The sequence below is a fragment of the Oncorhynchus keta genome, chromosome 24 (genome assembly GCF_023373465.1).
Source record: "Oncorhynchus keta strain PuntledgeMale-10-30-2019 chromosome 24, Oket_V2, whole genome shotgun sequence".
Taxonomy (NCBI): Eukaryota; Metazoa; Chordata; class Actinopteri; order Salmoniformes; family Salmonidae; genus Oncorhynchus; species Oncorhynchus keta.
In genome coordinates this window covers 35701904-35724871 of record NC_068444.1, presented here as the reverse complement: position 1 = coordinate 35724871, position 22968 = coordinate 35701904, and the positions used below count along the sequence as shown (strand labels likewise).

The 22968-nt window shown below is 45.6% G+C and overlaps 1 protein-coding gene across 1 annotated transcript; it reads left to right on the top strand.

Annotated features, from left to right (window-relative positions):
• Positions 1–481: 481 nt before the first annotated feature.
• On the top strand, positions 482–19570 carry LOC118357744 (protein kinase C epsilon type-like). Its single transcript, XM_052478228.1, has 16 exons — positions 482–1693; positions 1913–2059; positions 7012–7075; positions 8729–8894; positions 9679–9713; positions 9923–10011; positions 10259–10388; positions 10572–10714; positions 10789–10864; positions 11080–11249; positions 14042–14215; positions 16091–16245; positions 16399–16537; positions 16729–16917; positions 17745–17891; positions 18433–19570. Exons 1-16 carry the CDS (start codon positions 1493–1495, stop codon positions 18574–18576), a joined length of 2169 nt encoding a protein of 722 aa, XP_052334188.1. The 5' UTR covers positions 482–1492; the 3' UTR covers positions 18577–19570.
• Positions 19571–22968: the final 3398 nt, after the last annotated feature.

Sequence of the window (22968 nt, the reverse complement as noted above, 5' to 3'; positions counted from 1 at the left end):
AAAAACGGCCATATTTTTCCATGAACGAATATACAATTATAAAACTTCAGAAGCTATTTCAAATAGGCCTACATTTTATTGGTCCCAGAGTCATGAAATGTTCAGAGTAGGCTACATTTGAGCGGAGTTAGCCAACTGCTTTCAATAGCCTATATCCCTGCATGTAAACAAGGAAAATAAGCTAAAATTGAGTAACATGGTTTTCATCCAACAGCGATGGGATGAACTAAAAGCCCTTTGCGGATTCCCTGTGTGTGTGTATATATATATATATATGTGTGCGCGCGCATGACAGTAGACATCACTGACAACATGGAGATGGATATAATGTATGACATCATAGCAAGGACACAGTCAAGCTTTCATCAACACACTCTTGTGTCCTTAGGTAAACCACTGGATTTGAACCGTGGTTGTCTGCGCAGTCAGTGCGCCACAAGACTGTTAGTCCGCTGAGCTAAAGCCAAACCATTAGGCTATTCATCAGTGTACCGAACCATCTCTTCTACACGCGTTTGTGTGTGTGTGTATCGTTTCGTTGGGCAGAGAGGCTGTCTGATTGACCATATTGGGTGTGGTATCTTGCACACACAAACACACACACACACAATCCCTTATCCGGCGCAGAAGGCAAGCGGCGCGGCTGACGCGTTTTGCGCATTTCCTGAAGCTCGCGCTCACACTGGGAAACCGCTGCTGGCTGGAGAAACGGGTGAACGCGCACAGGGAGAGATATAGGGAGAGAAAGAGAGAGAGAGGAAAACGACAGACAGATTGAAGGGGACCGATAAACTGTCACTGGTTAGCACTTTAAACCGTGGGACCCACCGGATAAGCAGACAGACATCCCGGGAAAGAAAATAACCAGTGCTGTTCAAGACATATTCTGTCGGAGCTGTTTACTGAGTCGAGCTGCTTTACAGCCGGCACGAGACACCGTGGAGGGATCGCGGATGTCTAGGTCTCCTCCCCCGCCCTGAGCCCGGGACAGCAGCTGCTCTACCGGGTACATTCTCTGATCAGATGATCAGGACCGGAGCCGTTCTCTGTGATTCATCATCGGGCTTCTCTCCTTTCTTCCCACCACCGAGACCTATTCTATAGCGTCGTTATTCGTTATTTCTGCTAACGACAACCCTCTCTATCTCTGCCATCTGCACGGGACGGACTGTAAACAAACAGGGGGCACCGTCTGTCGTCTGGCCCGACCTGGTTTGGCGCAAGCGGGCTCGGTACCTGACTGTGGGGTGTGTTCTATAGACTATATTAAGAGCGAAGAGGGGTGTTTTTACCCAGGTTTACGTTTTAACATGGCCGTGTGTGTGAGGCAGTGTGTGTAGGCTATGTGTGTGTATCTGTGACAGTGTGTTGTAAATGTCTGACTGTTTGAATGGATTCTGGGATGTAGGATTACCTATCTAATATGGTGACTAGTTAGAAAGAACAGACTTACAGACAGACGGACCATCTGCACACACACATACACGCCACCATGCCAGTGTTCAGTGGGGTGTTGAAGGTGCGTGTGTGTGAGGCGGTGGATTTGAAGCCCACCCCCTGGGCACTCCGCCATGCAGGGGGGAAGAACTCATCCTCATTCCTCCTGGACCCCTACCTCACCCTCAACCTGGACCAGACCCACCTGGGACAGACCTGCACCAAGAACAGAAGCAACTCACCTGCATGGAACCAGGTACTGTACCAGATCCACTTCTCCAGGGCAGGGCAGCATTGGTGGCACACTTTTGCTTCAGCCCAACACAAACACCTGAAGTCATCATGTGCTTCAGTTTAGGGCTAGCCTAAAGGTTACAGAGGCACACTAATGGGCAGAAGGTGGCTGGTGTAAATCTGGCCAGTTGGATATAAATGGACAAAATATATATTATTCTAGTCTAATTTTTTTTTGTAGGACTTTACAGCCCAGATGACGGACGGACGGAAATTGGAGATGTCAGTGTTCCATGATGCACCAATCGGATATGACGACTTTGTGGCTAACTGCACCATACAGCTGGAGGACATTCTGCAGAACGGCAGCACGCACTACCAGGCCTGGGTAGGAAGACGTGTGTGTGTGTGTGTGTGTGTGTGTGTGTGTGTGTGTGTGTGTGTGTGTGTGTGTGTGTGTGTGTGTGTGTGTGTGTGTGTGTGTGTGTGTGTGTGTGAGAATCATGACTATCCTTGCCTGAAACATTAATACATCCTCAAGCTAATGCATATGCTTTAGCTCAGCAGGCTAACAGAGTTTGTGGCACACAGGCTAAATACATTTCGTAACATTTGTGTCTGTCCGTACCTGTGTGTGACGTGTAGAGGTTGAGGGGGCCTGCTGAGGGCTGGTGAGTATGTACAGTGCCTGCAGAAAGTGTTCATGCTCCTTGATTTATGACACATGTTGATTGTGTTACAGCCTGATTTCAACATGGATTGATATTGTCTGCAAACAAAATCCCATAATGACAAAGTGAAAACCTGTTTTTATAGAAATGCTTGTAAATGTATTGAAAATGAAATACACAAATATAATATCTCATTACATAAGTATTCACACCCCAGAGTCAATACCTGTTAGAATCACCATTGGCTGTGATTACAGCTGTGAGTCTTTCTGGGTAAGTCTCTAAGAGCTTTGCACACCTGGATTGTACAATATTTGCACATTTAAAAAAATATATATATATTCTTCAAGCTCTGTCAAGTTGGTTGTTGATCATTGCTAGACAGCCATTTTCAAGTCTTGCCATAGATTTTCAACCTGATTCAAATCAAAACTGTAACTAGGCCATTCAGGAACATTCAATGTCCTCTTGGTAAGGAACTCCAGTGTCTATTTGTCCTTGTGTTTTAGGTTATTGTCCTGCTGAAAGGTGAATTCATCTACCAATGTCTGGTGGAAAGCAGACTGAACCAGGTTTTCCTCTAGGATTTTGCCAGTGCTTAGCTTTATTCCATTTCTTTATAACCCCCAAAACTCCTGAGTCCTTGCCGATGACAAGCATACCCATAACATGATGCAGCCACCACCATGCTTGAAAATATATAGAGTGGTACTCAGTAATGTGTATTCAGGACATTTTTTGCAGTTTTACTTTAGTGCATGTTTTGTCATTTTTATTCCGTACCGGCTTCCTACTTTTCACTTTGTCATTTAGGTTAGTATTGTTCTTTCCTATCAAAGCCATTAAACTCTGTAAAAGTCACAATTGGCCTCATGGTGAAATCCCTGAGCGGTTTCCTTCCTCTCCTGCAACTGAGTTAGGAAGGGCACCTGTATCTTTGTAGAGACTGGGTGTGATCATCCATGTGGTGACCATGCAAGGTGTAATCAATACCTTCACCAAGGGATATTACATTTCTGCTTTTTTACATTTCACCCATCTAGCAATAGATGCCCTTCATTGGAAAACTTCCCTGGTCTGTGTGGTTGAATCTCTGTTTGAAATTTACTTCTCGACTGAGGGACCTTACAGATAATTGTATGCGTTGGGGTACAGAGACGAGGTAGTCTTTCAAAAATCATGTTAAACATTATTATTGCACACAGAGTGAGTCCATGCAACTTATTATGTGACTTGTTAAGCGCATTTTTTACTCCAAAACGTATTTAGGCTTCCCATAACAAAGGGGTTGAATACTCATTGACTCAAGACATTTCAGCTTTTAATTTTGAATACATTTCTAAAAACATAATTCCATTATGGGGTATTGTGTGTAGGCCAGTGACACAAAATCCAAATGTAATCATTTTTAAATTCAGGCTGTAACACAACAGGGTGTGAATACTTTCTGAAGGCACTGTAACACACACACACACACACACACACACACACACACACACACACACACACACACACACACACACACACACACACACACACACACACACACACACACACACACACACACACACACCCCCTAGGGTTTCCTGTCCTGCTCTGTCAACCGGTATGAGGTCAAAGTGTACAGATCAATGGATCACTCTGATGATCGATCAGTTTTTATTGAAGAGCCAGCCAAGTCAATACTCTCTCTCTGTACTGCTACAGCGAGTTACCCTCTCCCCTCCTCTCCTGTCTCTGTGGTGACATCACTGACTATGGCCTCCTGGGTAATAACTGGATGGTTGCCGGGCAGTGACATCACTGGCTACGCCCCTCAGTGACCCTCTGTAGAAGTAGGCCAGACTGGGCTTAAGATGCCCTTGTAAACACACACACACACACAAATGGGCCAGTGCATTCACAAGCACAAAGGCACTGGAAAAGGAAACCTGATCAACAATACAATGTGTATGTGTGTGTATCTAGTGTGTGTGTATCTAGTGTGTGTGTATCTAGTGTGTGTGTATCTAGTGTGTGTGTATCTAGTGTGTGTGTATCTAGTGTGTGTGTATCTAGTGTGTGTGTATCTAGTGTGTGTCATATATGGCCTTAGTGAAAGGGAAGCAATAGGGTGAAATTTGAAAACTCTCTTTCTGTGTTCGTATATAAGTGTGTGTGTTTGCTGAAAATGCTGAAATCTCAATTCTGAGAATTTGTCTTTGATGTTGGAGGCTGTCATCGAACCCAAACTCTCCAGAGAGAGGGAAAGGATGGATCTTAATTCAGACATTTTAATTGATCTATTTAAACAATGTATGAACATTTCTGTTGCCATTATTACACATGTACCCACTAATGAATTTCCCTATTATATCTCGAGATAGAATGTATGCACACATGACTGTAAGTCGCTTTGGATAAAAGCGTCTGCTAAATGGCCTATATTATTATTATTATTATTATGTCATTTTAATATGATGTTATTGGGGTTTCACTGTGATTTTAAAAAAGTGATTGTATTAATAAATAGCATTTGAAACTGGAGGGAGAAGAAGAGGGACAGAGAGATGATGACAGGAAGGGGTGCAGACACAGTGGAAGTGTAACGTGAGGTGTGTGTGTGTGTGTGTGAACTGCCAGTGTGTGTGTGTGTGTGTGAACTGTGTGTGTGAACTGTGTGTGTGTGTGTGTGTGTGTGTGTGTGTGTGTGTGTGTGTGTGTGTGTGTGTGTGTGTGTGAACTGTCAGTGTGTGTGTGTGTGTGTGTGTGAACTGTCAGTGTGTGTGTGTGTGTGTGAACTGTCAGTGTGTGTGTGTGTGTGTGTGTGTTTGTGTGTGTCAGGTAGTGAGAACTCAGATGTGTATTTAATGCTGGCCTCAGTCTCCAACCTACTTTAGGTTCCCTAGACACCAGACACTTACAGATCACACTCAATGATACAGTGTGTGTGTGTGGCTAGGGCTGTATCCCTGCATTCTAATTGGCTAACCGGATTAATGAGGTGAACTAATTTTTCCATGTCCATGGCGACAGTGAAGTACTTAAAGTCTCAACCAGGCAATGTCTCTGAGTGTGTGATTCTAACTTAGCCATATTGTTGTATGTGTGTGTGTGTGTGTGTGTGTTTATATTAGGTCTACATATGTATTGTTCTGTGTGTCTGTGTGTGGTGGCAGATCTGCTGTATGACAGGCAGAGCGTTGCGTAAGAGGATCTACGGCTGTCCAGAGCTTAACCAAGGATTTAAACCCCATCCCTCTCTAAATCTCTATCCCTCTCTATCACTCTCTATCACTATCACTCTATCACTCCATCCCTCACTATCACTCTATCACTATCACTCTATCACTCTATCCCTCTCTATCACTCTCTATCCCTCTCTCTCTCACACTATCACTCCATCCCTCTCTATCTATCACTATCACTCTATCACTCCATCCCTCACTATCACTCTATCACTATCACTCTATCACTCTATCCCTCTCTATCACTCTCTATCCCTCTCTCTCTCACACTATCACTCCATCCCTCTCTCTCACTCTATCACTCTCTATCCCTCTCTCTCTATCACTATCACTCCATCCCTCTCTATCACTCTCTCTCTCTCGATCACTCTCTATCACTATATCACACCATCCTTCTCTATCACTATCATTCCATCACTCTCTATCACTCTCTCTCTCGATCACTCTCTATCACTATATCACACTCTATCACTCCATCCCTCTCTAAATCTCCATCCATCCCTCTCTATCACTATCACTCTATCACTCCATCCCTCTCTATCACTCCATCCCTCTCTATCACTATCACTCTATCACACTCTATCACTCTCTATCACTATCACTCCATCCCTCTCTATCACTCTCTCTCTCGATCACTCTCTATCACTATATCACACTATATCACCCCATCCCTCTCTATCACTATCACTCTCTATCACTCTCTCTCTATCACTCTATCACACTATATCACTCCATCCCTCTCTATCACTATCACACTCTATCACTCTCTCTCTCTCTATCACTCTCTCTCTCTCTTCTACTCTATCACTCTCTATCACTATCACTCTATCACACTCTATATCACTCCATCCCTCTCTATCACTCTCTATCACTATCACTCTATCATACTCTATCACTCCATCACTCTCTATCACTCTCTCTATCACTATCACACTCTATCACTCTCTCACTCTCTCTATCACTCTCTCTCTCTCCTACTCTCTCTCTCTATCACTCTCTCTCTCCTACTCGCTCTCTATCACTCTCTCTCTCTCCTACTCTCTCTCTCTCTATCACTCTCTTTCTCGCTCTCTATCACTATCACTCTCTCTCTATCCTACTTGCTCCCCCCTTGGAAAATGTAAAATACTTGTGAGGCCAGCTGCCATTGACGCTATGAAGGGTGGCAGGTAGCCTAGGTTACAGAAGCAGGTTCAAATCCTGGTGTGGGTAATAAAACCAGTGAGAATGAACTGACAACACTTACCTGTCTCCAGGAGCTATAGGTGCTCCTCTCAACAATATGTGTTTGAATGTCTGGATGTTGGAGATACATTTCCGTCATAAAGGTTGGACTATACTACTATTCCAGGATGTCATTGGTATGTGTGTGTGTGTGTGTGGGGGGGGGGGGGTGCATACAGTGTGTTGTACATCAAAACAGACTGTCTTTCTCTCTCCAGGTTGATTTAGAACCAGAGGGGAAGGTCTATGTGATTATCGATCTGTCAGGATCTTCTACTGAAGGTAAAACTACTCTACCCACAACCCTCTGCTTCACCCACAGCCTCCTGTTCTACCCACCATCCTCTGCTCCCCCCCACAACCTACTGTTCTACCCATAGAGAGCGAGGTCAGACACCAGCCCTAGGGCTATTGTTGGAAGGCCAGTCAGCAGAGCTCTGTTCGATTCTCACCCCTTTGTCCTACACCCCGTCTCACACAAGCTCTGACTCTCTCTCTCTCTCTCTCTCTCTCTCTCTCTCTCTCTCTCTCTCTCTCTCTCTCTCTCTCTCTCTCTCTCTCTCTCTCTCTCTCTCTCTCTCTCTCTCTCTCTCTCTCTCTCTCTCTCTCTCTCTCTCTCTCTCTCTCTCTCTCTCTCTCTCTCTCTCTCTCGATCCCCCTCAACATGTCAGTGACTAGATCAATATGATATTGCAGTCTGATGCCTGACAATGTAGATGTTGTGGCGTTTAATCATTGGTTAATTTGTGCAGCTGCTTCCCTGACCCCCCCTCACACCTGAACTTCCTCCCAGTTCAGCTAGCTAATTTATGCTAATATATGCGTATTATTCATCTGTAATACATTTGTATATAAGGGTGGGCAAGAACTGGAGAGTCAAAAAGAATGAGAGAGAGAGAGAGAAGGGTGAGTGAGAGAGAGAGAGAGAAGGGTGAGTGAGGAGAGAAAGAGGAGGTATTTTTAGGAGTTATTTTCTCTGCAATCTGTTCTGTGCTGCTCAGGGGCCTTCTCTCGTCCCCTCCCTTCCCCTCCCTCCATCATCTCTCTTTCTTCTGCTGCGTATCCTCCTATAATTCTTCTACCTCTACTTCACCATCCGCTCCTCTTCACTCCCTTTACCCTGGTTGTTGAGCTCTTCTATACATTTTTTCCCCCCCATCACTCCTCTCTCACTTTTCCTTATTTGAGATCCTCGGTGATTGCGTGTGCTTGTGGGTGTGTGCTGTGATTGGTCAGTAAGTGTTCTGTGAGTTCATAGTACACCCGTCTCCACGGCAATCACTCACACCTGCCTAACCCCGCCCCTCTGTGTGGTGCGTGTGAACAGATGGATGATGTATTATGTAAAACACACTGATCTCAGTAATGGCCTGTTTAGCTGCTCCACTTTCTCGTTTTCTCTCTCAAACACACACACACACATGCAACAATGCACGCACAAATGCACGCACGTATGCACACACACACACACTCACACACACACATCCTGTACACGCACACAGTAACCACCTCTGCAAGACAACCTAAAGAGAGCGACAGACAGAGAGAGTAGGAGGAGTGGAGGTGGTTCTCTTGTCTCATAAGGCTAATTCGGTCCTAGGGACACAGAGAGAGGGAGAGATGGATGGAGGTAAAACGATCGGACTGGAAGAGAAGAAAATGTACATTTCTTCATATTCTGTCCTTTGTTGTCGTGCCCACACAGAAAGACATAAAGAGAGGTAGAGGAGGACGGAGAAAGCGAGGGAGAAAGATACTGTACTTTTAGGAACGATCTCGTGTGCCCAATCCACAATCGGACCCGAGCCTCTACCTCTACCCATGACCTCCCTTAGGCACTGGTGGAGATCTTACAGGATAAGTAATATGGTGCATGGAGGGATTTGGGATTTTGCGAATTGGACCCTTCTTTAATGCTGCCTGTCTGTTCGTTAGCCCCGGCAGCCAATGAGAATGAGGAGCGTGTGTTCCGAGAGCGGATTGGTCCTCGGCGGCGGCAGGGGGCCGTCCGGAGGCGTGTTCACCAGGTTAATGGACACAAGTTCATGGCTACGTATCTACGGCAACCGACCTACTGCTCACACTGCCGAGACTTCATCTGGTGAGAAACACATACACACACACCAGCATCAGCCCTCTGTTCCATCCTAGAGCTTCCTCTGCTGGTGAGACCCAGATTAAGCAGCTCAGAAATCAGCCCGAGTAATTATCATAGAATACACTACATGACCATAAGTATGGGGACATGCTATAACAGCCTCTACTCTTCTAGGAAGGCTTTCCACTAGATGTTGGAACATTGCTACGGGGACTTGCTTCCATTCAGCCACAAGAGCATTAGTGAGGTTGGGCAATTAGGCCTGGCTCACAGTCGGCGTTCCAATTCATCCCAAAGAAGTTTGATGGGGTTGAGGTCAGGGCTCTGTGCATGCCAGTCAAGTTCTTCCACACTGATCTCTACAAACCATTCCTGTATGAAGCTCGCTTTGTGCACAGGGGCATTGTTATGCTGAAACAGGAAAGGGCCTTCCCTAAACCACTGCCACAAAGTTTCGAAGCACAGAATCGTCTAGAATGTCATTGTATAATGTAGCACTAATTTGAAAGCGTGTCCATATACTTTTGGGGATGTAGTGTATTTATATTTTAGTCACTTAGTAGACACTCTTATCCAGAGCTACTTTCAGGAGCAATTAGGGTTAAGTGACTTGCTAAAGGGCACATCGGCAGATTTTTCACCTAGTTGGCTCAGGAATTCAAACCAGCTGCCTTTCGGTTTCTGGCCCAATGCTCTTAACCGATAGGCTACCTGCCGCCAATATCCCTGTTTTCTCTACAAAATGCTGACTTTCTCTCTTTCTCACCCTCTCTTTGATTTGATATAGGGGGGTACTGGGAAAGCAGGGTTACCAATGCCAGGGTGAGTACAAGTCGTCTGAGTCTTTCTTTCTGCGTGGGTTCTTGCATTATTATGCTGGTTCTAGTGATACCTGAGCATTCTAGAATGAATCGAGACATTATTGAGTTGTCTTTCTGTTGTATTCATATTGTGTGTTCAGTGTCCACTTAAAAGTGTGCAATTGTGGAAGTGTGTAGTTGTGGAAGTGTGTAATTGTGTGTTTGTTGCAGTGTGCACGTGTGTGGTCCACAAGCGCTGCCATGAGCACATCATCACTAAGTGTGCCGGGATGAAGAAGCAGGAGGATACACCGGAGGAGGTATTGTGGACTGTTGTTGGTCAACATGGGCACCATAGAGTTATGGCCACCATGATTTAATTTGGTTTGGAAACACAAACTTCTGTCAATTATAAACTATAGGCCTAAATTCCTCTGTGCGCTGGGCATAACTGTGCAGAGAGATGCTCTTATATACTAGGTGTAGATTCCAATCACAGCTCCAAACTCTCCCTAACTCTCCCACCCTCCTTCCCTTTCTCCCTCCTTCACCCCTCCCTCTCTCCAGGTTGGTGCCCAGAGGTTTAGTGTCAACATGCCTCATAAGTTCAGCAACCACAACTACAAGGCCCCTACCTTCTGTGACCACTGTGGATCTTTACTATGGGGACTAATGAGGCAGGGTCTGCAATGCAAGGGTATGGCACCTGTGTGTGTGTGTGTGTGTGTGTGTGTGTGTGTGTGTGTGTGTGTGTGTGTGTGTGTGTGTGTGTGTGTGTGTGTGTGTGTGTGGTAGTATGCAAGGTGGGTGTTCATTGTCAACAGACGGTGTAAGTATAATGTAGCTCCTAACTATGACGTGTGTGTGTGTGTGTGTGTAGTGTGTAAGATGAATGTCCACAAGAGGTGTGAGGCCAACGTAGCTCCCAACTGCGGGGTGGATGCCAAAGGCATCGCCAAAGTCCTGGCTGAAATGGGAGTCACCCCTGACAAGATCTCCACTACCGCACAGCGCAGGAAAAAGGTATACACACATACTGACGATGGCAACGATGACAATGTTGACGATAACCGTCTCTTTCCCCTCTCTCTCTCTAGTTACCCCCAGAGCTGGACTCCCAGTCACCTTCAGAACTCTCAGACGAGCTTCCCCTCACCTCCCCCTCACAGCAAGGTAATACACAAACACACACACGCTCACACACACACACACACACACACACACACACACATGGTCACAAACATACTCGAAGACACAGAGTTGTCTGACTACCTTTGTGTGTGTGTGTGTGTGTGTGCGTGTGTGTGTGTGTGTGTGTGTGTGTGTGTGTGTGTGTGTGTGTGTGTGTGTGTGTGTGTGTGTGTGTGTGTGTGTGTGTGTGTGTGCAGAGCTGTCCGAGTTGGAGCGGCTACAACAGGAGACGTCGCTAGAGATGCAAGGCTCTCCCTCCTCCTCCACCTCCTACGCCTCCTCTACCTCGCGGGAGAACGGAGCAGTGAAGAGGACGCTCAAAGACTTCAGTTTCATTAAGGTCCTGGGGAAAGGAAGCTTTGGGAAGGTGAGGAGGAGGAGAAGGAGGGCGAGGGAGGAGCGTAGGTCTGTGGCGGCCGTGACATTTTGTCAGCCGGTAACTGTCATGCAAATACCTACCGGTCACACGGTTAATTGACCGGTAAATGATCATAAACACATTTAGCATCTGCGGGCACAGCCTACGAGCCACTGATGCAGACCTTTTGAACATCTACATTTAAAAAACATAAAACAACGTAATAAATCCATTAATACAGCCTACACCAGAGATGGGCAGCTCCACTTTTCCCCCATCCCTCGCGGATACCGCCGGTTAAACTAATTGCGTTCTAATCTGAAGATCATAATTAGGCGACTATTGGAGTCAGGTGTGTTAGCTGGGGCCGGAGCAGAAGGTGTGACACCAAATCAGGCCTCCGAGGACTGGAGTTGCCCATCCCGATCCTAGGTCTAAAGGCAGTTCTAAAGGCAGTTCTAAAGGCAGTTCTAAAGGCAGGTCTAAAGAAAACATGATGTGAAGGAAATGTAACCTATTTCAGATGAACAAAATAGCGTATTCTGAGTCGTTCTTATGTTTGGCCCTGATCTGGCTATGCCATATGGCTACGGGCTCCACTAGCTGATTTAGCAGACAATATTAGCTTATAATTCCCGTTGCATTATTATTTTATATTATTTTATAGTTAGAAGAATACAATTGAACATAGCTGAATAAAATTGAAAGGATATTTTTCTCAGGTAGTGCACACATGCAGCTATTCTGTGTTGAGCGGTTAACAAAGAAACCGGTCCTCCTATATGCTTCATTTAGAGTTATTTATGCAACTTTACTTGTGATACAAACGTTGGGCTATATGTTTTGATTTCTAACACATTCTAAGGCTGCATGATGCTACTCTAATGATGATTTGAAAAAAGTCACATGAAAGGTTGCCCCAATGCTTTTTTGGTTGCTACATGATTCCATGTGTGTTATTTCATAGTTTTGATGTCTTCACTATTATTCTACAATGTAGAAAATAGTCCAAATAAAGAACAACCCTTGAATGAGTAGGTGTCCAAACCTTTGACTGGTACTGTAATTACAAATCATTTGTAGACTGCAAATTGACCGCAAGAAGCCCAAACAGATATAATGTTTGACTGAAACATAATCATTTTAAACTTTTCTTACAGTTGTATACAATCACCTGTCTCTCTATTATGCGTGGGAATACCTGGGAACAGATTTCTTAAATTAAAATCATTTGGAGCTGATTTCCAAGTGTTATTACCGTATTATTTTTTTGCTCAAAACTCTCCCCCCCCAAATAAAACCACCCGCGGGCTGCCAGTTGGGGAACCCAGCACTCGGCGCTCTATAGACTCTGGGCCCTCGAACCCTGTTCCTAGGCCTTTAGGTTACACTTGGGAGTTATTTGGCCACTTGAGTTGTGATACAAACCTTATCAAAACATAAAGGCCTTTGGGTCGTGCTGTTTCTGACCTTAAGGCTGCACACGCTGGGCCTCATTCCCATGTGAAAATATTCTCACCCACTATTCTCAATTGAATCTTGTCTTTACATATACTAAATAATACATGTGTGAAATTATACTGAACAAAAAATATAAACGCAACATGTAAAGTGTCGGTCCCATGTTTCATGAGCTGAATTCAAAGATACCAGAAGTGTTTCATATATATGCACAAAAAGTGTATTTCTCTCAAATTTTGTGCACAAATTTGTTTACATTGCTGTTAGTGAGCATTTCTCCTTTGCCAAGATAATACATCCACCTGACATGTGTGGCATATCAAGAAGCTGATTAAACAGCATGATCATTACACAGATGCACCTCATGCTGGGGACAATAAAAGGCCAGTCTAACATGTTCAGTTTTGTCACACAACACAATGCCAATTTACTGATGGAGAAAAATACATGTCACCTGTATGCAGGGTAGCCTAGTGGTTAGAGCGTTGGATTAGTAACCGGAAGGTTTCAAGTTCAAATCCCCAAGCTGACAAGGTACAAATCTGACGTTCTGCCCCTGAACAGGCAGTTAACCCACTGTTACTAGGCTGTCATTGAAAATAAGAATTTGTTCTTAACTGACTTGCCTAGTTAAATAAAGGTACTTTTTTTTTTTTTTTTTTTTATAAATAAAAATGCACTTGAATAGCTTTTCCCACATCCCATTTTCATGCCATCAAGGTAGGCTACTCTGTTGTAAAGCAAAGCCACGTGCTTAATATTAGGACAGTTGATAAATTAATATAGTAGGCCTAGAGTAGGCCTAGCTTATAGAAAGCTGATGGGATCCTCCTCTTTTTAGTGGAGGCCATCAAAACTCTGTTTTGTCACACAATTAGATAGCATAACCTATATAAATATTGCACAACATGTGCTTATAGGAACGATAATTGAATTCCATCAACCAGCTATGAGGAGCTGGCTCTCGCTGCTCAACAGGTGATCTGATTTTACTCAAACTCTGATGAAGTGTTTGAAGTGATTTTTGATTGTATTTGCATTGATGTCAGTGTGATTAGAGGGACAATAGAGCGCTGAGTACCAGGCCATTAGCGTCTGGCCGTTAGCGAGGTCAGGTAGGCTACTAATGACCATCAGCGGCATCAGAGTGCAGTTTTGGAGAACCCTAGTTCCCGTGACTCAACTGGCCACCGTAACAGCCCTAGGAGGAGGGAAAGAGGAGGAAGGGACGGAGAATGGACATGGGGATGGAGCTGGCATTTAAGGGCTGTGAGGAGGTGTAAAGTCTCTCGTTTTCTCTCTCGCCCCCCTCCCTCTTGCCCCCCCCACTCCCTCTGCAGGTGATGTTAGCAGAGCTGAAAGGCAGTGAGGAGGTGTTTGCAGTGAAGGTGTTGAAGAAGGATGTGATCCAGCAGGATGATGATGTGGACTGCACCCTGACAGAGAAGCGAATCCTGGCCCTGGCACGCACACACCCCTACCTCTGCCAGCTCTACTGCTGCTTCCAGACCCGGGTACACACTACACACACCTCTACCTCTACCAGCTCTACTGCTGCTTCCAGACCCGGGTACACACTACACACACCCCTACCTCTACCAGCTCTACTGCTGCTTCCAGACCCGGGTACACACTACACACACCCCTACCTCTGCCAGCTCTACTGCTGCTTCCAGACCCGGGTACACACTACACACACCCCTACCTCTACCAGCTCTACTGCTGCTTCCAGACACGGGTACACACTACACACACCCCTACCTCTACCAGCTCTACTGCTGCTTCCAGACCCGGGTACACACTACACACACCCCTACCTCTACCAGCTCTACTGCTGCTTCCAGACACGGGTACACACTACACACACCCCTACCTCTACCAGCTCTACTGCTGCTTCCAGACCCGGGTACACACTACACACACCCCTACCTCTGCCAGCTCTACTGCTGCTTCCAGACCCGGGTACACACTACACACACCCCTACCTCTGCCAGCTCTACTGCTGCTTCCAGACCCGGGTACACACTACACACACCCCTACCTCTACCAGCTCTACTGCTGCTTCCAGACCCGGGTACACACTACACACACCCCTACCTCTACCAGCTCTACTGCTGCTTCCAGACCCGGGTACACACTACACACACCCCTACCTCTACCAGCTCTACTGCTGCTTCCAGACCCGGGTACACACTACACACACCCCTACCTCTGCCAGCTCTACTGCTGCTTCCAGACCCGGGTACACACTACACACACCCCTACCTCTGCCAGCACTACTGCTGCTTCCAGACCCGGGTACACACTACACACACCCCTACCTCTACCAGCTCTACTGCTGCTTCCAGACCCGGGTACACACTACACACACCCCTACCTCTGCCAGCTCTACTGCTGCTTCCAGACCCGGGTACACACTACACACACCCCTACCTCTACCAGCTCTACTGCTGCTTCCAGACACGGGTACACACTACACACACCCCTACCTCTACCAGCTCTACTGCTGCTTCCAGACACGGGTACACACTACACACACCCCTACCTCTACCAGCACTACTGCTGCTTCCAGACCCGGGTACACACTACACACACCCCTACCTCTGCCAGCACTACTGCTGCTTCCAGACCCGGGTACACACTACACACACCCCTACCTCTACCAGCTCTACTGCTGCTTCCAGACCCGGGTACACACTACACACACCCCTACCTCTGCCAGCACTACTGCTGCTTCCAGACCCGGGTACACACTACACACACCCCTACCTCTGCCAGCACTACTGCTGCTTCCAGACCCGGGTACACACTACACACACGTAGAATGTATGCACACATGACTGTAAGTCGCTTTGGATAAAAGCGTCTGCTAAATGGCATATATTATTATATTATATATTACACACCCCTACCACTGCCAGCTCTACTGCTGCTTCCAGACCCGGGTACACACTACACACACGTAGAATGTATGCACACATGACTGTAAGTCGCTTTGGATAAAAGCGTCTGCTAAATGGCATATATTATTATATTATATATTACACACCCCTACCACTGCCAGCTCTACTGCTGCTTCCAGACCCGGGTACACACTACACACACACACCCCTACCTCTGCCAGCTCTACTGCTACTTCCAGACCCGGGTACACACTACACACACCCCTACCACTGCCAGCTCTACTGCTGCTTTCAGACCCGGGTACACACTGCACACTACACACGCACACACCCCTACCTCTGCCAGCTCTACTGCTGCTTCCAGACCCGGGTACACACTACACACACACCCCTACCTCTGCCAGCTCTACTGCTGCTTCCAGACCCGGGTACACACTACACACACACATATACACTCACACCCCAACCCTCTCCCTGCTTCTCCAGGACCGTCTGTTCTTCGTGATGGAGTACGTGAACGGAGGTGACCTGATGTTTCAGATCCAACGCTCCAGGAAGTTTGACGAGGCTCGCTCGCGCTTCTACGCCGCTGAAGTTACCTCTGCACTCATGTTCCTGCACCGCAACGGGGTCATTTACAGGTAACGTCCGACCTTTAACCCCTGACCTTGAACCACAGCCCACACGTGCCGGCACAACATGAGAATTATATCGTGGCAACTGCTGTTGTTGTACCAGTGTTATGTTTTTTGGTTGTTGGTGGCAACCATGTCCTCTCTCTCTCCCTCTCTCAGGGATCTGAAGTTAGATAACATATTGTTGGATGCAGAGGGACACTGTAAGCTGGCAGACTTTGGCATGTGTAAGGAGGGCATCATCAATGGAGTCACCACCACCACATTCTGTGGCACGCCTGACTACATAGCCCCTGAGGTGAGCTGAGCCAGTGTTACACACATTTCTGCCCCCTACGGTGTTTTTAAAGCCTCAGATGTTAAAGCGAACGATGATTGTGTGTGTGTGTGTGTGTGTGTGTGTGTGTGTGTGTGTGTGTGTGTGTGTGTGTGTGTGTGTGTGTGTGTGTGTGTGTGTGTGTGTGTGTGTGTGTGTGTGTGTGTGTGTAGATCCTGCAGGAGTTGGAGTACGGTCCATCAGTGGACTGGTGGGCTCTGGGAGTGTTAATGTATGAGATGTTGGCTGGCCAGCCTCCGTTTGAAGCAGACAACGAAGACGATCTGTTTGAGTCTATCCTCCATGACGATGTCCTCTACCCTGTCTGGCTCAGCAAGGAGGCTGTATCCATCCTCAGAGCTGTACGTACCATCCCTCCATCATTATACACCTTTGTCTATCTCATCCCTCCATCATTATACACCTTTGTCTATCTCATCCCTCCATCATTATACACCTTTGTCTATCTCATCCCTCCATCATTATACACCTTTGTCTATCTCATCCCTCCATCATTATACACCTTTGTCTATCTCATCCCTCCATCATTATACACCTTTGTCTATCTCATCCCTCCATCATTATACACCTTTGTCTATCTCATCCCTCCATCATTATACACCTTTGTCTATCTCATCCCTCCATCATTATACACCTTTGTCTATCTCATCCCTCCATCATTATACACCTTTGTCTATCTCATCCCTCCATCATTATACACCTTTGTCTATCTCATCCCTCCATCATTATACACCTTTGTCTATCTCATCCCTCCATCATTATACACCTTTGTCTATCTCATCCCTCCATCATTATACACCTTTGTCTATCTCATCCCTCCATCATTATACAACTTTGTCTATCTCATCCCTCCATCATTATACACCTTTGTCTATCTCATCCCTCCATCATTATACACCTTTGTCTATCTCATCCCTCCATCATTATACACCTTTGTCTATCTCATCCCTCCATCATTATACACCTTTGTCTATCTCATCCCTCCATCATTATACACCTTTGTCTATCTCATCCCTCCATCCATCCCTCTTACATCTGTGTGAACGGATATCTCCCTTTCTGTTTTTCTCTCTTTCTCGCTCTTTCTGTCTTTCTCTAACATCTTTGTGTCTGTACTGATCTCTCCCTTACTGTGTGTGTGTGTGTGTGTGTGTATGCGTGTGTGTAGTTTATGACAAAGGCTCCAGCCCAGAGGTTAGGGTGTGTGTTGTCTCAGGGCTGTGACGAGGCCATTAAGAAACACTCATTCTTCAAAGACATCGATTGGACCCTGCTGGAGCAGAGACGACTCAAACCCCCCTTCAAACCACGCATTGTAAGTCACAAGCACACGCACCTGCACACACACAAACACGTGTCTCCTGGTTGACTCCGCCTTCTCTCTTTCTCTCTCTCTCTCTCTCTCTCTCTCTCTCTCTCTCTCTCTCCTGCTCTCTCTCTCCTGCTCTCTCTCTCTCTCTCTCTCTCTCTCTCTCTGCTCTCTCTCCTTATACACCTCTCTCTCTCTCTCTCTCTGCTCTCTCTCTCTCTCTCTCTCTCTCTCTCTCTCTCTCTCTCTCTCTCTCTCTCTCTCTCTCTCCTCTCTCTCTCTCTCTCCTGCTCTCTCTCTCTCTCTCTCTTCTCTCCTCTCTCTCTCTCTCTCTCTCTCTCTCTCTCTCTCTCTCTCTCTCTCTCTGCTCTCTCTCTCTCTCCTTCTCTCTCTCTCTCTCTCTCTCTCTCTCTCTCTCTCTCTCTCTCTGCTCTCTCTCCTGCTCTCTCTCCTGCTCTCTCTCTCTCTCTCTCTCTCTCTCTCTCTCTCTCTCCTGCTCTCTCTCTCTCCTGCTCTCTCCTGCTCTCTCTCTCTTCTCTCTCTGTAGAAGACGAGGCGTGACGTGAATAACTTTGACCAGGACTTCACCAGAGAAGACCCTGTGTTAACTCCCACAGACGAGGCTGTTATCAGGCAGATCAACCAGGAGGACTTTAAAGGCTTCTCTTTCTGTGCAGAGATACAGACTTGAGAACTCTGCGGTTTAGGTGTGTTGTATAAAGCTTGTGTTGATTGGTTACAAAGTGTTGTGTCTGTAGAGAAGTCTGAAGCATGGACCGGTGCTACTGGTTACTATTATTATTACTGTCCACTGTAGTGAGAAAAACTATACCTTGGGTCAAGTACATCTGTCAAATACATTCGTAAAATACCTGTGTTGTGCTTTATTTGGTTTGTCTGGTACAAAGGAACCAATAGAATAGTCCCAAAATTGCAAACTCCAATGTGAAAGAAACGCACCGCCTGACCCTGATTATATATATTTTATCGGTGTGTTTATTTCTTGGCTGGATATGTATTGTATTGTTTATTTTCTTGACTGGCGATGTATTTGATTGGTTAATATTGTTTTGTTTGTACAGTTTGTTTCATTTGCTTATGCGTCAGCGTCCCACTGGTTCATTTCAACTACTTTCACCCAATCAGAGATGAGTAGTCCTCAATGTAGTACAGACTACCTCACTCTAACACTCCGCGTGTGTGTGTGTGTGTGTGTGTGTGTGTGTGTGTGTGCGTGTGCGTGTGTGTGTGCGTGTGTGACTTTCGTTCCCATAGTACCCCCCCTACTCCCAGAAGCCATTTCTCTCAGCCAAAACAACTTTTAGTTCCTGCTGCATTTCTACTGATATTTCCTTTTTATGTTCTGTTTTGTAAATTGTCAACAGTAGCTAGTGGAGGGAATCGCACCCTTCCCTATATAGTGCACTACTTTATGTACACACACAGGTTGCACACACACACACATCCACACACTCTCTAAGAATAATTGTGTATAGTGTACAGTGTTAAATACAGAGGTGGTTCATATAGCAGGCCTGTTAGAGGCGATGTAGTGATGCTATGTGCACCCCGGGGTAAAATTGTTCCTGGTCACACTATTTCACTGTGCCAAATGTAGTGTAACAGCAGGAGGGGTGTTGGTTTGTCTGTCTGCTTATAATAAATACTCAACTGTCAACATGAAACTACCTCTCTCCCGCTCTCTCTAACTGAGCTGTGTGTGTGTGTGTGTTTAAAGGTGCTGCACAGTGGTAATAAATTCCACATAAAATAATTTCTGAGTAACAATAACGTCCCTTACACCGAGTGCACAAAACATTAGGAACACGTGATCTTTCCATGACAGACTGACCAGGTGAAAGCTATGATCCCTTAATGATGTCACTTGTTAAATCCACTTCAATCAGTGTTGATGAAGGGGAGGAGACAGGTTAAATAAGGATTTTTCAGCCTTGAGATAACTGAGACATGGATTGTGTTTGTGTGCCGTTCAGATGGGGAATGGGCATGACAGACATTTAACTGCTTTTGAAGGGTGTATGGTAGTAGGTGCCAAGCGGACTGGTATGTGTCAAGAACTGCAACACTGCTGTTCTTGATGCTCAACAGTTTCCCGTGTGTATCAAGAATGGTCCACCACCCAAAGGACATCTAGCCAACTTGACTGTGGGAAGCATTGGAGTCAACGTGGGCCAGCATCCTTCTGGAACGCATTAGACACCTTATGGAGTCCATGCCCCGACGAATTGAAGCTGTTTTGAGGGCAAAAGGGCGGGGTACAACTCAATATTAGGAAGGTGTTCTCAGTGTTTGTGCAAACCACAATATGGAGCAAAGGGATCCTTTGCCATTTTCTTGTGTAAGTAGCACTTGAATTGTTGTGTACAAGGAATTACATTTGTGGTTATGATGATGTTAGACAGTTCTACTAATCTCTGGTCCTCAATAGTACAATATGACACATGTGTCATATTCTGCCACCGCAGCCCAAAGGACCCACTGGTTGAATCAACGTTGTTTCCACATCATTTCAATGGAATTACGCTGAACCAACGTGGAATAGACGTTGAATTGCCCAGTGGGGAAGTTATCAGAGGGATACTAGCTTAACTAATATGGCAGAAGATAGAGCTGTTGGGCTCTGCGGGGCATGTGGGGACATGAAAAAGACACCCATGATTCAACAAAACATGGTAGAGTCTGGGGAAATGACCGTTTTTAGCAACGAACATCAAACCACAGACAGACAGCTCCCTGTTTTCATCTGCAGCACGCCACCAAGCCCATCATACAGGAAACTGTTTCCCTGACTGGTACACTGGCACGAAAGGACATTTGCATGAGACAGAAAACAAAGAGATGACTAATAGAGAGAGAGAGGGAGATGTAGTGATGCAAAGTAAAGGAGTGATGGACATTTCAGAAGCCAGACCGAGAAATAGTTGTTCCATTTCTGCAGAGAACCCGCCTGAATAGATGCACAACGTTCAGTTCAACACGTTTTGAACATGTCCGTGCCTGAAGTGTTCTGTGCTCTACGATGTCGACACCTGTCCTGTCCCTGAGCTGCCACGGGCTACTCTGAAGGAGCATTTCACACATGGTTGGACATTTCACTGGTACCTGACTCAGAACGTACCAGATGGCTTTCATCTCATCCCCAAGGGCCATCTGGAGAACGCCGACAGGCAAGACACCGCGGATACCATGGTGAACTCCCACGGCCACGATGGAGCTATGACGATCTCCCTGGAAATCATGAAGATGAATCAGAAGTGAATGGCAGATCACCAAGGTGGGTAATACCATATTCTTTAACTCCTGCACTGCTTAGTATTGCTTGAGAAAATAAATATTCTGGAAAAATCTGTGCAGGAGTTGAGAAAAAAACTATTCTCTTTTCCTCTCTCTGTAAAGGCTGAGATTGATGGAGCAGCTGCCTCAATTCCGGTTCCTGCCTCTCCTGTCTACCTCACCTGTACATCTCAGACTGGCGGCCATGTTGTGGTCCCTTCACACCCCGGCTGCTATATTAATGGTCCAATTCACTTCAACATCAGAGTCAACTCCATAGATGGTAAGCAGCCTACATACTTCTAAAGTATTGATGAGTTCTAAAAATGTAAATCCCCTTGCGTTAAGTATTTCAAGTCATTTATCTTGTCCTTTCCTCTCTCCACCTCTCTGTCTCTCTTCTCAGAGCCCGTCGTTTAATCTAAAGCATCACCTGCCTGTCTCACCATGTTTCAATCTGTTCCTGTAAAGACTGAGGACAACGGTAAGACAGAATGGGGTGTTTGGCAGTCTTACTGTAGATCTGTATGGAGAAGGTTGTTCGGGCAGTGGTAAGAACAGGGAAACGCTTTGGAACTGAAGTTGATTTTGGTATGAGGAACCACAAGATTGCAACGTTGTCCAGTAACCTGTATTTAGAGAGCGCACGATCAAACAGCCCTTGTCGTGGCAATTTCCTTACCAAATGAGGAGAGTTACAAACCACACACCAGTCAGAGTTATACTTAAACTTCATCTTAGCCCTTTTTGATTCTCAGATCAATTATGTGTCAATGAATTCTGAGAGTGCCTACAGAAGAATAAAGATCTTCTATAGCCAAGATACACCCCTCTCAACTTACATGACGAACCACAGATCTTAGGAACAAAGAAAGAAAGAAAGAAAGACTTTTACTTGAGAGAGGAGTATCCCATAGCCAGATAGCATTCGCTATAAATTATCGTTCAGTTTGGTCTCTAAGACGAGGTTCAAATCTCGTTCCTGGTACTTCATAGTACAAAAACATTACCTGATCCAAGGCATAACTCAATTGTTAATTCTAGATACTCCAATCTCAAGTAAATCCCCTCTTGACCCCACTCCTGGACAAGCTCACTGAGGGGAGTGACTTGCGCACAGACATTGGAGACAAGTAATTGGTTCCCCCTTAATCACGCCATCCCTTCACATGGTTTAACAGATACATTCACATATGAAGACAATGTTCCATTCTGTCCTCTTCCCTTTCTGATATTCTGCATAGCACGAGTGACATACTAAAGACAAGCCTGACCTCTCCCCTCTCTGGGCCTCAAATGACTGAGCCCCAAGTGACTGAGCCCCAGCTGAGAAAAAGTGCAACTGCCAACAATATAGTCCAAAAGGATACATTCCAATGACAAGTATCTCACATAAGCATATTATGTAAATAAAACAGCTAATTTATCTATCTTACCCAACTAATTCTGATTCATCCGCCACACCCTAAACCTGCATTATTATACTGCAGTCTCGAAACAGTTTCAGTTTGAGTGGAATATTTACAGGATAATCCACAGAACCATCTATTTTACATACACAGGAACCTTTTTATACTGTGTTTGTCACTTGTTTATTTTACCAGATGAGCGAATCTAGAGGTGCCAACTTTTGTATTATTATGATGATTTAAAAATATATATTTTAACCCATCAGGGATGACACGTTTTAATTTTTTATTTTTATTTACAGCTTTTCTGCTACATGTACACACATTTTACATACACATTTTACATACATGGGAGAGGTGCCAACTCAAACTCAAACTCA